The sequence below is a fragment of the Vulpes lagopus genome, chromosome 12, assembly GCF_018345385.1.
Source record: "Vulpes lagopus strain Blue_001 chromosome 12, ASM1834538v1, whole genome shotgun sequence".
In the NCBI taxonomy this organism is placed as follows: domain Eukaryota; kingdom Metazoa; phylum Chordata; class Mammalia; order Carnivora; family Canidae; genus Vulpes; species Vulpes lagopus.
This window is the reverse complement of record NC_054835.1, coordinates 46,073,122-46,089,286: the sequence shown is the minus strand read 5'-3', so window position 1 is coordinate 46,089,286 and position 16,165 is coordinate 46,073,122. Positions and strand designations below refer to the sequence as shown.

The 16,165-nt window shown below is 52.2% G+C and overlaps 1 protein-coding gene across 1 annotated transcript; it reads left to right on the top strand.

The window, feature by feature from the left end:
* Positions 1–5,866: 5,866 nt before the first annotated feature.
* SMARCD2 (SWI/SNF related, matrix associated, actin dependent regulator of chromatin, subfamily d, member 2) lies at positions 5,867–16,163 on the top strand. The gene is made up of 13 exons (XM_041727043.1): positions 5,867–6,398; positions 10,878–11,062; positions 11,263–11,305; positions 11,448–11,570; positions 12,735–12,890; positions 13,277–13,372; positions 13,490–13,591; positions 13,719–13,880; positions 14,023–14,120; positions 14,481–14,616; positions 14,796–14,918; positions 15,055–15,156; positions 15,231–16,163. The coding sequence occupies exons 1-13, from the start codon at positions 6,183–6,185 to the stop codon at positions 15,282–15,284; spliced, it is 1,596 nt and encodes a 531-aa protein (XP_041582977.1). The 5' UTR covers positions 5,867–6,182; the 3' UTR covers positions 15,285–16,163.
* Positions 16,164–16,165: the final 2 nt, after the last annotated feature.

The window sequence follows — 16,165 nt, the reverse complement described above, 5'->3', positions numbered from 1 at the left end:
GTGGTAACTCTGAGGCCAAATTCAAGAACCAGGAGGTCGCCTCTGAAAGGGTCTGGGAAGTGGCTAGGAAGAAGACTCAGACCACAGTTTCACCCACGTCTCTGAATATGCTATGACCTTCTGCCTTACATGAGGAGGGAACAATTGATAGAATCATGCCCTAAAACTTGACTCTGGCGACTTCAGGAGTGTCACGTGGGCTGTAGACCTGAAGTTCACTTCTTGAATCCTGGTATTTACTCCCATTACTGGAAGACACTACTCTTCTTGAGTTTTACCTGCCAGACTGTGTTGACTATTAAAATATGTGTATTGAGAACTGACTTTGTTGTATACATGGAGAAGCAGTTTTGTACTCTTAATGATCCAGCAAAATTGATTCTGATTCTGTTCACCCTGTACTGTTTCATGCCTTTGAGTCTTCAAAGACTCAAAGAAACTCTGTTTCTTTGCCTCATCCATTTGTAGCCTTTTTTGCATAACATCCTCCAAAGAAGCCTTCACTAATAACTTTTCTACGTTAAAGACCCCTCCTCTGTTTCCCCATGGTACCTTATGAATACCTTCATCTTAGCAATTGTCACATGGAGAAATGATCTATTTCTGCATTTATCTTTACTAGAAGATGTCAGGGACAGGCACATAGAAGCTGCTCAATAAGTGCTTCTCAAATGGTGAATACAGCATCTGCTGCTTTGCCATGTGGGCCTTCTGCTGCTCTGATTGGGCAGTGCCCCAGGCCTGTCTCACCACCAAATCTGTGTGGAAGATGGATGTGTCGGCTGCTTGGGGTTCCACCTAGGACAGGCTCCTGGTACAGCCCCGGCAGTGCTACCATTGTGGTAAATGTTTCCCACCATAATCTGACCGTCCACATTGCTTCTTCAGAAATTCCAACCTCCTGAGGGCCATCATACTGAGCAGTGATCCTTTGCTGGCCTGCTCTAGGAGAAGTACTGGGTCATCTTGTTCCAAGGGCCTTTCTTCTAGAACTTCTTTAGGAGCTACTTTGCCCACCCAACAGCTGGATGAGGAAGCATAGAGCTCACACTGGGGATTGTCCCTTTGGCTCAGGTTTATTAAGTACTTTTTAAATACTTTGATAAATACTTTAGTACCATTAAGTCTCAGAGTGTCTGTAGATGCAACAGGGGCAGAGGTTATAGGAAACTCCCTCTTTTGAGACCATAGAATGTTTCAGAATAAAATTGTGAAAAATGGTCAGTAAGCAGAATAAATATCAAGGGACAAAAAGAGGAAGAGAAAAATGCATTCCAAGTCAAGGGAATAAAGGCGTGGGAATGTTCCCTCCGTGACTTCAGGTCCTGTAATTAGCTACACTGTTGGGTCCTGTGAGGGTGGCAGTGAGAATGGCTTCCCTTCCCCCATCTCTTTTGATTCTTGAGCATTAACTCAGTGTTCTCTTTTACAAGGTCTTGAGTTGCCCCTAGTGATATATCAAATCCCATTTGCCTATTGGGTGACCACCAGTGGTATCTCCTTCAAATTGAAATGGTGCAGGAAACCTTTTTTTTAAACAATTTTATTTATTTTATTTTTGAGAGAGAGGGAGAGAGCATGAGGAGAGTGGCAGAGGCAGAGGGAGAGAGAAAATCTCAAGCAGACTCCCTGCTGAGCTTGGAGCCTGACCTGGGGCTCCATCTCCATACCGAGATCATGACCTGAGCTGAAATCAAGAGTCAGACACTCAACTAACTGAGCCACCCACGCACCCCTCTAGGAAACCTTTCTAATTAATCGGGTTCTACCAGTTAACCTCCTTTTCTCTGAGTCCCCACAGAACTTGCTTTTTAGTTTGAAAACTTTCTTTGTAAGTATAACAGACCAGAGGTAATAGAGAAATAATAGCAATAAACAAGAAGGCTTATATAGTGGTTAAGTGCCTGGATTGTGGATTCCAGAGCCAGATCAGAACCAGGTTTGAATCCTAGCACTATCACAGTGAGAGTAAGTGAATCTCTCTGCCTTGATTTCTAAAATAGAGGTAAAAATTCGTATTTACTCATATGCATTGTGAGGGATCAAGAGGTTACACATGTGTAAGTACTTAAAGTGTTACCTATTCACTTGCCTACTATATAGGAAATCTTTATCCCTAGATATCTCTATTCCCCCCTAATACCTTGAGGATATTTTATCATAGCAATTAAGTCATTGCTTATATTATTTATCATTCTCTCTACACTTAAAGATCGTTCACTTATTCAAACACATTTATCGAGTAGGTTATGACAGTGATTAAGAGCAACACAATATACCCCAAATAATTGAACACAGGTATTTAAACAAACATATGTACACACACATTCATGGCAGCACTACTCACAATAAGAGATGAAAACAACCTAAATGTTTATCAACAGATAAATAGGTAGGCAAATTGTAGCATATCCATACAATGATATATTATTCAGCCATAAAAAGAAATGAAATACGGGTCCACACTACAACATGCATAAACCTTGAAAACATTATGCTAAATGAACAAATCCAGACACAAAAGTCACATGTTATATGATTCCATTTATATGAAATACTCAGAATACGTAAACTCGTAGAGACAGAATGCAGATTGGTGGGTACCAGGGAGTAGGAGAAGGGGTGAATGAGAAGCAACTGCCTAATAGGTATGGACTTTTCTTTTGGGATGATGAAAATGTTTTAGAACCAGGTAGAGGTGGTAGCTGTACAACACTGTGAATGTATTAAATGCCAATGAATTGATTGCTTTAAGATGGTTTTTTAAGATGGTTTTACATTATATAAATCTCACCTAAATAGAAAAAAATAAAAAGAGAAAGAGTTCTTGCCTTCATAGAACTTGTATTTTAGTGAAGGAGCCAGATCAGACAGTAAACAATTCACATATAAACAAGCAACTACATAATTGTAATAATCACTTGGTGGGAAATAGAGTAAGAGTAGGGGGTGGAAAAGCTAAGAAAGAGCTGGAAGTAGAGAAGCTCTGAGGTTGGAAGGGGCTTAGCAGTTTGAGAAATTGCCAGGAGGACCTCTGGACTGACTCTTACAACCAAACGCAGTGATTTTAAAATGAGCCCAAGGAGAGAAGCAGGAGCCAGTTCCTGCAAAAACTTACATGTCATGAAAAGGGAGTATGACATTCAATCTAAGAACAATGGGAAGCTGGAGAGGGATTTAAGCAAGGGATAAAGAGGACCTGAGTTACATTTAACTGTTTTATCTTTCCTTAAAATGTACTTATTAGCGTGTCTGTTTTCTAGAGTAAAGGTTTTCTATAAGGTAGGTTGTATCAGAATTACCTGGGAGGCTTATTCTGTTATTTTTAAAACATTTTAATTGTAGTATAAATTAACATATGGTGTTATATTAGTTTCAGGTGTACAATACTAGGAGGCTTATTCTTAAAATATAACATTGGAACCCATTTTAGTGTGTGTGTGTGTGTGTGTGTGTGCGCACGCGCGTGTTGTGTAGGGGTGGCTGGCAGGGATATTTTGGAATAGCTCCCCAGGGGATTTGCCCCTACTGCTTCCTCTAGAACTTCTAGAGTTGCTCTAGGAACTTGAACGTCTTGAAATGGACATTAATTGCATTATCATTAATTCTTTACCTACTTTACAGGGGTGGGAAGGGGCCCTGGCTCAATGACTGTAATAATTCCAGTGGCCTGTTCTCAGACTGGCAGGCAACCCACTTTTAGGCAGAAAGAGAGAGTGATCTCTGAGAAGACAAGATCAAGGAGCAGCAAAGCAGCAGCAGAGCAGAGTTCATCTCTGGAGGAAAGATACCGGGAAGTACAGGTGAGCAGACCTGATTTCTAAAAGGATTGGAGGACTGTACTATAAACAGGATCTGGGGTGCTGCAGTGCAAGACTTGGTTAGGGATGAAAGCAACGAGAAATTACATAGTGAAAATCTATCTTGGCTACTCAAAATTGTTGTCTGAGAAGGAACAGCATTGCTCTGGAGCTTGTTAGAAATGCAGAAGCAGTTGCACTACTAGATATTTATCCAAAGTACACACAAAAAAAAGTGATTTGAAGGGGCACATGCACCCCAGTGTTTATAGCAACAGAGTCCACAATTACCAAAATATGGAAAGAGCCAGATGTCCATCGAGGGATGAATGGATAAAGAAGATTTTATCTGTATATCTGTGTATCTCAAATAGAATATTACTCAACCATCAAGAATGAAATCTTGCCATTTGCAATGATGTGGATAGAACTAGAGTGTATTATGCTGAGCGAATTAAGAGAAAGACAAAATTCGTATTTCATTCACGTGGAATTTAAGGAACAAAACAGATGAACACAGGAGGAGAGAAGGAAAAATAAGATGAAAATAGGCAAACCATAAGAGATTCTTGGCTCTAGAGAACAGAGTTCCTCGAGGGGAGGTGCTTGGATGGGGTGACTGGGTGATGGGCATTAAGGAGGGCACTTGATGTAATGAGCACTGGATGTTATGTGCAATTGATGAAATCACTAAACTCTACCCTGAACCTAATAATACACTATATGTTAACTAACTTTAATTTAAATAAATAAGTAAATAAAAGAAATGCAGAAGCTTGAGCCTTACCCCAAACCCCAGGCATACTGAATCATAATCTGCATTTTAAACAAAAGCCCCAGATGTTTCTTTCTTTTTTTTTTTTTTTAAGATTTTATTTATTCATGAGAGAGAAAGACAGAGACAGAGACTCAGGCAGAGGGAGAAGCAGGCTCCATACAGGGAGCCCCACGTGGGACTCAATCCCAGGTCTCCAGGATCAGGCCCTGGGCTGAAGGCAGCGCTAAACCACTGAGCGACCCAGGCTGCCCAAAAGCCCCAGATGTCTTTTGTGCTTATTAAAGTTTAAGAAGCGGGCAGCCTGGGTGGCTCAGCGGTTTAGCGCCGCCTTCAGCCCAGGGCCTGATCCTGGAGACCTGGGATCGAGTCCCACGTCGGGCTCCCTGCATGGAGCCTGCTTCTCCCTCTGCCTGTGTCTCTGCCTCTCTCTGTCTCTCATGAATAAGTAAATAAATTCTTAAAATAAATAAATAAAGTTTAAGAAGCACTGGTCTGTATCAGGGGGAGGAAAACCCCAGATGACCAGCATGTAGGCTAACACAGCTGAAGGGCTTTATTTTGAATACCTTATGACACAGGATAGTGGTTTCTGAAAAGGTATTGAATTTTTTTTTTCCAATTAAGTACTATAAATCCTGGAGAAAGACCTTATTTAACTGCAGGGAGTTTTCTCACAAGGCAAAATTCCTCCCCCTAGAAACATTTCCTGTGGAGTAAAGTACTAGGCTTCCTTAAAGTGAGGCAGAGCCACGTTAAAAATATGCGATAAGAGCTCGGTGCAGGGCCAAGTCAGCCCGTCACACAGCTGGATTGGGTCTGGGGCAGCTGACGTCCCTTGGCAGCTCTGAGCCAACAGGATGGGCTATTAAACAAAGTGAAGCTGGCGGCTCTTCTGCCTCAGGAAACAGCTCTAAGCTGAATCTTTAATGCCGAAAACGTAGAAAAGCGACTTAAGTCAACTATTTTTAGGGAGCGTAACTGGGAACCTCGGGGAGTGGGCTCCACGGGGGAGAGATCAGCAACTACCCACGCACTCTCTGTTGAAGCCCTTAGGTGACCTTCAACCTCTGACCCCGCGCCTTGCACAGCGCTTCCTGCGCAGCTTTCCGCCTCCGCCCCTCCGGTCAAGGGCGGGCCCGAGGCGTGGGGGGCGTGGCTGGGGACGGGGGGCTGGCGGTTAGGGGCGGCGCTTGCTGGGGGCGGGTCTCGCGAGGGGCGGGATTTGAGCGGCACCGTGGCATTGGACTGCTGGTTCTAGGCGGGCCCTAGCGCCGGGCTTGTTTGGGCGGGGCTGGGAGTTAGTTGCCGCCTCCGGGTAACTGGACTCCGGCGGCCAAACCTCCGGAGGCCGCGAGCGTCAGGCGAGCGTGCAGCAGATCCCGGATCCGGAATTGCCCGGGCAGGACCGGAATCAGGATCGGCCCTGCCCCAAACCGGGTCTGCGAGGAGGAACTTGAGAACTTGGATTGGGAAATCCCGGAACCCGGATCAACAAGCCCCAGAACCCGGAATTTAGATCGGGAAGTCCCGGAGCACGGATCGCGGAGCGGACTCGACACGGAGCCCGGAGCCCGGATCGCGACACCGCCGGACGGGACGGAGCGATGTCGGGCCGTGGCGCGGGCGGGTTCCCGCTGCCTCCGCTGAGTCCTGGTGGCGGCGCCGTTGCCGCGGCCCTGGGAGCGCCGCCTCCGCCCGCGGGACCCGGCATGCTGCCGGGACCGGCGCTCAGGGGGCCAGGGCCGGCTGGCGGCGTGGGGGGCCCCGGGGCCGCCGCCTTCCGCCCCATGGGCCCCGCGGGCCCCGCGGCGCAGTACCAGGTGAGCAGCGCGGCCGGGCGGGCGGGTGGCGCCGCGAGGTCGCCCGGGGCGATGGGGCGATGCGGGCCTGGAGTCGGGGCCGCGGGGCAGCCCCCGGGCGGGGCACGGGGGCGCTGCGTGCGGAGTGCGCGGGACGGGGTGCAGGGCAAGGCCGGGCGGCAGGGCAGCTCGGGGAGAGGGTCAGAGCGACCCTGGGGTGGAGGGTTGGGAGCGGTTGGGAGGGTCTGGAGGTTTTCTTGGAACGGGGATTCTGAGTGAGAGATGGAGGAACCGGAGCCCGGGAGCTGTGGGCGAGCGGGCCGAGAGGTCTAGTGTAGGTCTTAGGCAAGGGGGCTCGGGGAAGTGCTGGGAAAGTTTTGCAAAAGGGCCCTCACGGAGAAACCAGGGTTACCCTGCCTTGGCCTTGGTCCCACTCCAAGTCTGCGCTGGGCTTTTTTTTTTTTTTCTTCTAGTTGGGAACTGGCAGAGTTCTAGCGTGTCTGAGATGGCTCCCAGCTGCTGATGGGGAGGAAGAAGGGCCTGGCTCCCCGCGGCCCGGGAGGTGGAGAGCGGAGCAAGGGGACCCCAGCCTGTGCCGGGCAGGGTCTGCTCCAGGTCAGGCCCAGGAGCCCTCCCGTGGGGTGGCTCCGGGTTCGACCAGAGCTGGTGGTGGCCAGGCCTGAGGGAGGCGGAAAGCCCAGCCCGTTCTGGGCCGACTCTCCTTTTGGCTTTCTGCCTGGTGTCCTAGTGTCCAGGAGTTGGTTAGTGTGCAGGAGCAGAGAGGCTCCACTGAGCCCTGCTGGTCTGGGGCTGGAGGAGCCTGTGAGAGTTGCTTCAAAGAGTTCTGTCCTGACCCCTTTGGAGTTTGGCTTCCAAGAGAGAGCGTCTCAGGTTGCAGCTTCAAAGGCTGCGGAGAGGTAGAGACTCCATCCTTAGACCCTGCTGGTGGGGCTCATCAGTACCCCCCTCTCCAGTCCATTGTTTCTGGTTGCCCCAGAATGCTTGGGAATTGTGCCCATCCTTTTTTGCACTCTCTCTGCACTCTTATTTAGCCTTTAGGTTCTAACAGTGTCATATCCCACCCAACCTGTGTGCCCCAGCGTTTGGCACTGGCTTCTTTGCTAATCTCCCAAGGCAGCTGGGGCTGACTCTCTCTGGTCTCCAGGTAGAGGCTCCACAAATGGATCCTCATAGGATAGGATATGCTTATCTCCCTCGCTGCCCCCCTCAGAGCTCTGGGCCCTTACTTTCTAAAGAGACGCCTAACTGGGGACCCTGATTTTTCCTACTTTTCATCCCCCCTCCTCCCTGTAAAGAAAACAAAATATCTGGGTACTGACAGAGATAGTGCCAGTGACTCCCATTTTTCCCATCTTGCTTTCCCACTTGGGGATTCATGGGTCCAAGCTGATGCTGAGGGGTCTCGACATGAGTCATTACAGCCCCTGGGCTGGCTAGCTGAGCACAGGCCTTGGAGTCTCTCTGGGCCTTTGGTCTGAGAAGAGATAGGAGCCTCTCCAGTTGTCTCTGTTCAAAAGCTGTGAGCAGTGTGGCCTGGGGAAAGCCCCTGGAGAATGGGTTCCACAGCCCTATGTAGGGAGTGGCCTTGGGCCAGTGGCAAGGCCCAGCTGACTGGCTGGGGAGCCCCAGGCTGCTAGGGTTGGGGATCAAAGGGTAGGCAATGAGCTTCTGCTTCTGCAAGCTTCCTGTCCCACCAGCTTTTCATCACCTCTTCCTCCTCCTCCACGAAGGGACAGTAGAGGATCCAAGGGGAGAGGGAAGACCCAGTTCACCCTGGCTAAGTTCGAGTAAGATTCTGCTTGGCCTCTTTCCAAGTCCAGTTGTGTGACTTCCAGGAGATGGGACTTCAGAGGAGCAAAGGGGGTCCTGTCTGTTAGGGTACATGAGGTAAGCTAGAAGAGCAAGGCTTTCCAGGCCAAGTGGCAAGTTAGGGAACCTATGGAAAGAGGGGAAGTGATGACCCACCTCCCTCCACACAGTGGATCTACCTGTGGATCATACTCAACAGAAGAGCTTAAGGAAAACAAGAAATGGGGCAGTTTGGGTGGCTCAGCGGTTTAGTGCCGCCTTCAGCCCAGTGCCTGATCCTGGGGACCCAGGATCGAGTCCTATGTCGGGCTCCCTGCATGGAGCCTGCTTCTCCCTCTGCCTGTGTCTCTGCCTCTCATGAATAAATAAATAAAATCTTAAAAAAAAAAAAAAAAAAAGAAAGACAAAACAAAACCCAAAGAAACCCAGATTGTTGGGTTCACTCCAGAGTTCAAAATATTTTCTGCTTATGGAGGGGTATGTTCCCTTCTCTTAGGCCTGGGCCACCAGGGGCGCCAGGGCCACAGGCTTTGAGGCAGGGTGCTGCATGCTCTCTGGAGGTGCAGCATTAGGCCCAGCCACGTGCCCCGCTGTCCTGGGCAGTGGAGGTAGAGTCACACTTAGGACGTAGGCTGCTGCCGGGCAAGGGAGAGGACATTGTCACACACTTCCTAGCTTCAGCTTTACTGCAGGCAGGGACTTACAGAGCCTTGAGTGGCCTGACTGGGATTTGTTTTGGGGTGTTTTGTTTTTTCCTTTTTTTAATCTTGAAGAGGAGTTAACTGGTGCTCCAAAGAGCAGGTGTGGAGCTTGGCAAGACCAAGCTACGACTTCATGAGCTATAAGTACCTCCCCCCCCCGGGGGGGGGCTTTTCTCTCTTGGGAGAAGCCTGGGGCCCTGGCAAGCCTGGGGGGGCTGTGTGCCTGGGAAGTCTAGAGCAGATGTCTGGGAGGAGCCTTTTCCACCCCCTGCCGCCTTGTCTTGGGGCTTCCTGCTGCAGGAGCACCTGCCTGGGAGGGACGGGTAGTGCCGGGAGTTTTTGTGTACACCCCAGTGCATGGCTTCCCGGGGACCACAGGGCTCTGGCTTCCTCTCTGCAGACCCCACTGCTTCTGTTGCTCCTCCTCTGGCTTGGGGTGGGGAAAATGTGTCTAGGATGTCTGGAGCCTGGGCTTACAGCTGTGGCCACACTAGAGTTTTTTTCTGTAATCTCTGGCCATGGCTCATTAAGGCTGAGAAACAGGCTGTCTTTCACTTTTGAACAGCTCAGATGAATCTTTTCGTGATGAGAAGTTGTGGCAGGACTCCCAAGGCCCCCCCTCCCCCCCCCCATGTTTAACTCCTCCTCCTACCTGCTCTTCTTTGCCCTTCCCTCCATCTCTGGTTATTTTTCTCAGTCTCTGCCTCTGGTCAAGAGTCTGACCCTCTGTGCTGAGAACATGAGTTCAGTGCTAGATGAGAAAGTGGGGGAAGAATCTCATCTCCATGATACTGGGTGGGAGGGTGTGTGATACAGGAGGGGTCCTCTGATTTGGTGCAATTCCACACCCAGCCTGGCTTGGTTGGGTAGTTGTGCCGGTTGCATAATCTGGGCCCCGGGGCCAGCCCTGTGAAGCTGCCAGGGACAGCGTGTGCAAGGCAGAGCTGCCAAACAGGCCTTGCCGGCAGCAGCTGTGGAGAGGGGGGCTGAGGGCCGGGGTTACTCCCAGAAATGTTGGGGAGCTGGGTTTGGATGGGAAATCCTTCTGCGGGCTTCTACAGAAGCCGTTTTTGTCACCCAGATTCCTGGTGGCCCAATGAGTGATCTCTTATCCCAGGATAATCTCTCCATTCTCCAGTTTGAGGTTGGCAGCCTCAGCTGCCAGGTGGTGCGTAGACCACAGGGTCCAGGGGCCAGCTGCTCTCCCACAGGCCACCCCGGAGCCCCAGCTCTCCTCTTGGGGTCTTCCGTGTCGGGGTATGGAGCAGGGCAGCCCAGAGCTGGAGAGAAGGGTCCGGTTCTGGGCTGTAAGTAGGGGCCATATGGTGACCAGATGGTCTCTGTGCTCCGCCTGAGGCCACCCCCTCCAGCTGGGACGCGCTCCAAGCCTTCCTGCTGGAGCTTGCTCACCTGGGGTGGGCTTGCCAGCCCTGTGGATGGCTGTCCTCCCCGTGGTCACACCACTGCGCTGGTGCCAGGGGATGGGGGCTGGGGTTGTGCCTGTTCATGTCACACCACACCCTCCACCTGGCTGGGACACTGCCCCACGCCATGCTTTTCTCTCAAACTGGGAAGGAAAAGGCATGCGGTGCATCTGAGGGCGTCGGGAGTGGCTGTAGAGCCTCACCGCCGGCTGGTTCGGGGAGCAGGGCACGGCCCCAGGGGGCTGGAGGGTGGTGACAGGCCCTTCCCTCTCAGCAGGACTCTCCTCCCACCCCCGGGTGCGGGCAGGCCTCATTGGCTGCCAGCGATGCCCTGCCCGGGTGGGGGGGCGGGGGCAGGGCAGGTGTGGTTTACATTTCTGCCCTCCAGCACCTGCTCTCCTTTGTTCCCGGCCCTCCCACCTGAGCTCCACAGTGGGCTGCTGTGGGCCAGCCCCGGGCCCAAGAGAAGGATGGAGAGAATGGGCTGTGGGCCCCGGGGTGCCCTGCCGCTGACCTATGCGCCCCCTTTGGTTTGCTTCCCCCAGCGGCCTGGTATGTCACCGGGGAGCCGGATGCCCATGGCTGGCTTGCAGGTGGGACCCCCCACCGGCTCCCCATTTGGCACAGCTGCTCCACTTCGACCTGGCATGCCACCCACCATGATGGACCCATTCCGAAAACGCCTGCTTGTGCCCCAGGCCCAGCCCCCAATGCCCGCCCAACGCCGGGGGTAAGACCATCCTGTTTTTCCTCCCTCTACCCAGCTTAGCTCTAGTGGTAGCAGAGCAGTTCCTTCTGCCCTAAGAGCTCTGATAACTGAGGAAGACTCCTGGCTCTTCCTGGGGAGGGACCCCCCAGGGGCTGGAAGGGTGGGTGGGGGGAGGTGTGTTTGGACCAATGAGGTCTTAAACGAGTTTTTGTCTTCCTTAGGCTAAAGAGGAGGAAGATGGCAGATAAGGTTCTACCTCAGCGAGTGAGTATGTTGGGCGGGGGCCGACGAGGCCTGCCCAGTGGCTGGCAGACCGTGGGTGCTATCAAGCTCCCCCAATCCTGGGATGGGCGAGCAGGGAGCCAGAGCTGCTGCTGAAACAAGCCAAATTCCTTCCTTCTTCCAGATTCGGGAGCTTGTCCCAGAGTCTCAGGCGTACATGGATCTCTTGGCTTTTGAGCGGAAGCTGGACCAGACCATTGCCCGAAAGCGGATGGAGATCCAAGAGGCCATCAAAAAGCCTCTGACGGTGCGTGTGCAGCCCTGGCCAGTCCTGGGCCCTCAGACTTCTCTGCCTCTCCTTGGCCTTGATTGCCAGAGGCCAAGCATGGGGCTGTGATTTCTCGCACTGCCGGATGCAGCCCATTAGTGAAGCATGAACTCAATTTCATGTGGTGGGACCAGCATGTTTTTAACAAAATACAAAATAGAAGTTCTAGGGCAGCCTGGGTGGCTCAGCGGTTTAGCACCGCCTTTGGCCCCGGGGCGTGATCATGGAGACCCGGGATCCAGTCCTGCATCCGGCTCCCTGCATGGAGCCTGCTTCTTCCTCTGCCTGTGTCTCTGCCTCTCTTTCTCTCCCTCTCTCTCTCTCTCTCTCTCTCTCATGAATAAATCTTAAAAAAATAGAAGTTCTAATACTTCACAGTAGTATAGTACTTACCATAGTGGTGAAAATGTCATTTTTTTTTTTTTAAGATTTTATTTATTCATTCACGAGAGACAGAGAGAGAGGCAGAGACATAGGCAGAGGGATAAGCAGGCTCCATGCAGGAAGTCTGATGTGGGACTCAATCCCAGAACTCGGGGATCATGCTCCGAGCCAAAGGCAGATGCTCAACCGCTGAGCCACCCAAGCGTCCCAGAAAATATCATTTCATAACATTTTGTTTCAGATATTTGTGTATGTATGTGGATCCTTGATCATGATTGAAAACGTGATTCTTATGGATTGTGGTCAGAAGTTTGCAGGGCAAGACTAGAGGGTAGATAAGGGTAATTCCAGTCTCCTCCCACACCTCCCCACTCCTTTTAAAAAATAATACTCTAAAACAGTACCCTGAATAACGAAAGCTTTCCAGAGACAAGGTTACTTTGGGGCCTGATGAGTGTTTGAGTTGTTTAAAGTGTGAGCTGGAAGCTTCTGATTTGCCCGATAAAACCCTGTATGTCCCTGTCACCCCACCGATCCCACTGTGCTGGAATTCGGAAGTCCATCTGCCTCCCCCAGGACTGTGAGTTCCTTAAAGTCTGGGCCTGGGATTTCTGACTCCTGGTTTCCAGTGCCTAGCAAGGTGCCTGGCCCCTCATCCACAGGCAGTATCCATGCTGAATGAGTTCAGACAGAAACATCGGGCAGCACTGTGTCCCAGCATGTTGGCCCACTGCTAGCTGGCTGTCTTTCTCACTCTAGCAAAAACGAAAGCTGCGCATCTATATTTCCAATACGTTCAGTCCCAGCAAGGCAGAAGGCGATACTGCGGGCACCGCGGGGCCCCCTGGGGGGACCCCTGCAGGGGACAAGGTGGCTTCCTGGGAACTCCGAGTGGAGGGAAAACTGCTGGATGATGTGAGTTGGGAAATGTGGCATCTGGAGGGGAGGTGGCCTGTGGGGGCTTAAGACTGGGGCCAGACACTTGGGCACTTTGGAGAAGTCCTGCCTGAGGGAGAGGGCTCCGCTGCAGGGGTCAGCTCCGGGCCGTCAGAGGTTGGAGGCTGACGTGCACAGCTGTGACAGTAGTTACCCTGCCGGCAGTGAGGTGTCTGGAGGAAGGGGTACCCATCTCTCAGTCCCTGTGGGCTGCTGTGCCGCAGAGCCCTTCCAGGCCTCCAGGCCCTCACTCTGCCTAGTCTCATCGCTTCCTCCAGGGTCCAAGTCTTCAGTACCCCTGAGTGTTTAGCTTAGGTTTGAGAGCCTAGCAGCAGCCCCAGCTCATGCCCGTTACTGTTCCCCAGCCTAGCAAACAGAAGAGGAAGTTTTCTTCATTCTTTAAGAGCCTCGTCATTGAGCTGGACAAAGAGTTATACGGGCCTGACAACCACCTGGTGGAGGTGAGAGTGGCCCTGGGGCATGGGGAGCATGGGTGGACCTTAGTCTCTTGGAGGGCGGAGCGTGGATGCTCATGCCCACTCCCTTAGTGATGAGGTCTGCTCCCCTCCTCCCTGCAGTGGCACCGGATGCCCACCACCCAGGAGACTGATGGCTTCCAGGTCAAACGGCCTGGAGACCTCAACGTCAAGTGCACCCTCCTGCTCATGCTAGATCATCAGGTGACAAATGTCTGGGGCCACAGGGAGTCCTCTGGGGGAGGGGGGCAGGTTCCTGTTGTGAATCCTTCCACTTTGGTTTCTCATAAGAACTCAGCTCCACCCCTGACTCTCCTCTGTTCATTTCCAGCCTCCCCAGTACAAGTTGGACCCCCGACTGGCAAGGCTGCTGGGGGTGCACACACAGACAAGGGCGGCCATCATGCAGGCTCTTTGGCTTTATATCAAACACAACCAACTGCAGGATGGGCACGAGCGCGAGTACATCAATTGCAACCGTTACTTCCGCCAGGTGAGCTGGCCGCCATCCTCCTTGTGATTCTCAAGGCCCCTGCTCTGCCCACTGCACCAAAACCCCACGAGGCTGGTTCTTGGCCACATTCTCCACACTACCTGTGCCCTCAGAGGCATCACCAAACCTCTGTACTCTCTAGATCTTCAGTTGTGGCCGACTTCGTTTCTCTGAGATTCCCATGAAGCTGGCTGGGTTGCTGCAGCATCCAGACCCCATTGTCATCAACCATGTCATTAGGTAAATAGAAATGGGGATGGGGGGATCCCTGGGTGGCACAGCAGTTTGGCGCCTGCCTTTGGCCCAGGGCGCGATCCTGGAGACCCGGGACCGAATCCCACATCGGGCTTCCGGTGCATGGAGCCTGCTTCTCCCTCTGCCTATGTCTTTGCTTCTCTCTCTCTCTCTCTCTCTCTGTGTGACTATCATAAAAAAAAAAAAAAAAAAAAAAAGAACGAACTGGGGACTTTTGGCTTGATCTAAAAGCCAAAGAGAAGCAGCAAGTTTGGTTTCTTGCTCCTTAAGTGTGTGCAGGTCTGGCCCAGGCGGGTGGGATGGATATAGCTGTGCTTACCCTTCCCGCTGGTGTCCTGCCTGCAGCGTAGACCCTAACGACCAGAAGAAGACAGCATGTTACGACATTGATGTGGAGGTAGACGACCCACTCAAGGCCCAGATGAGCAATTTTCTGGCCTCTACCACCAATCAGCAGGAGATTGCCTCCCTCGATGTCAAGGTGGGCCCTCTGCCTCTCCAGCCTTCTATGGGACCCAAGATGGGAGTGGGCAGGCTCTGCTGGGCATTTCTGTACACATAGCACCTTGGGATAGGATCTCTGAGTCCTTAGGGGTGAGGCCTGGAAACAGGACTCCTTGAGAGTGGGGGCCAGTCTGACATGTGTACTCCTTTCTCCAGATCCATGAGACCATTGAGTCCATCAACCAGCTCAAGACCCAGAGGGATTTCATGCTCAGCTTTAGCACGGACCCTCAGGACTTCATCCAGGAATGGCTCCGTTCTCAGCGTCGAGACCTCAAGGTGCGCTCCTCTTCCTGAGGTGGATTCCACGCAGCCCTAGGGGAGGTTTACCCCCCTCACTACTACCGCTTCCAGGGGCAGACTTGCACAGGGGTGGAAACTGCATACAGGCAGCTCTCTTTCTGGCTCTCTGCAGATCATCACTGATGTGATTGGGAATCCTGAGGAGGAGAGACGAGCTGCTTTCTACCACCAGCCCTGGGCCCAGGAAGCAGTGGGGAGGCACATCTTTGCCAAGGTGAGGCTCTGCCCTGTGCACCCTCTTGAGCTTGTGAGCAGCAGCGGCCTGAACCACTTGTCTCTTCTCTCCAGGTGCAGCAGCGAAGGCAAGAACTGGAACAGGTGCTGGGAATCCGCTTGACCTAACCGCTCAGGGAACCCCTCCTCTGCCTGGAAGGGGACCACTCTGGGGCCACAGACACATAGGCTAAGGATGGGGTGAGGGCTGTGTCCTGTTACCCTGTGCTCCCTAGCTATAGTTTCATAAATGTAGTGATAGGATTCTTTGTTGCTTGGTCCCCAAAGCCTTATACTTACTTCATACTTTGGCTTTAAATGGGTTCACAAGACATGCCTCCTCTGCTCCCTGCAGGCAGGCAGGCCCAAGTAGGTCCGCTGGAGGCTGTACTTTGACATTGTCATGGAGACATTTCAGAACCAGGCCTGCTGGCTTTGCTTGTTTACAGATCCCCTTGGGGCCAGTGTGCGAGCTGGCTCTGGGGAGCTGGGTGAGGAAGAGGAGCACAGCTCACACTCTTCCTAGCCTATCTAAACCAAAGTTCTTTGCCATTCCTACCAGCCCAGCCTTGCTGCTGGTTTTTTCCTTTCCTTTGGGTATTTGCACTATGTGGGAAGCAGGTTTTTCTATGCGGGAGCCACTTTTTTGTACAGGGGTAAGTTGGGGTTTTCAGGGAGTCCTGTTTGGTGCCTCCTTCCGTATTTTCTTTCCTCAATCTATGCAAGCGGCTCTGGCCGCCATCATCTCCTCGGATGCCAGAGGGCTGTCACCCTAGCTCTTGAGCCCAAGGTGGTGGAGCCTCCTCGGAGGGGACTCCAGTTCTCTGGCACAGCCTGAGGTACACGGGTGTGTGCTCCACACGGTGGAGGGCAGGGGGTGTGAGGGGGGAGGTGGGGAGGACTGTTGTTGCCCTTTGGAGCTTGGTAGGAGGGTGGACCCCAGGGCTTGGCAAGTGCCACTTCTGGCAGGTTGGAAATTTCCAAATAAATCCTTGTTTATTGGTGGTACC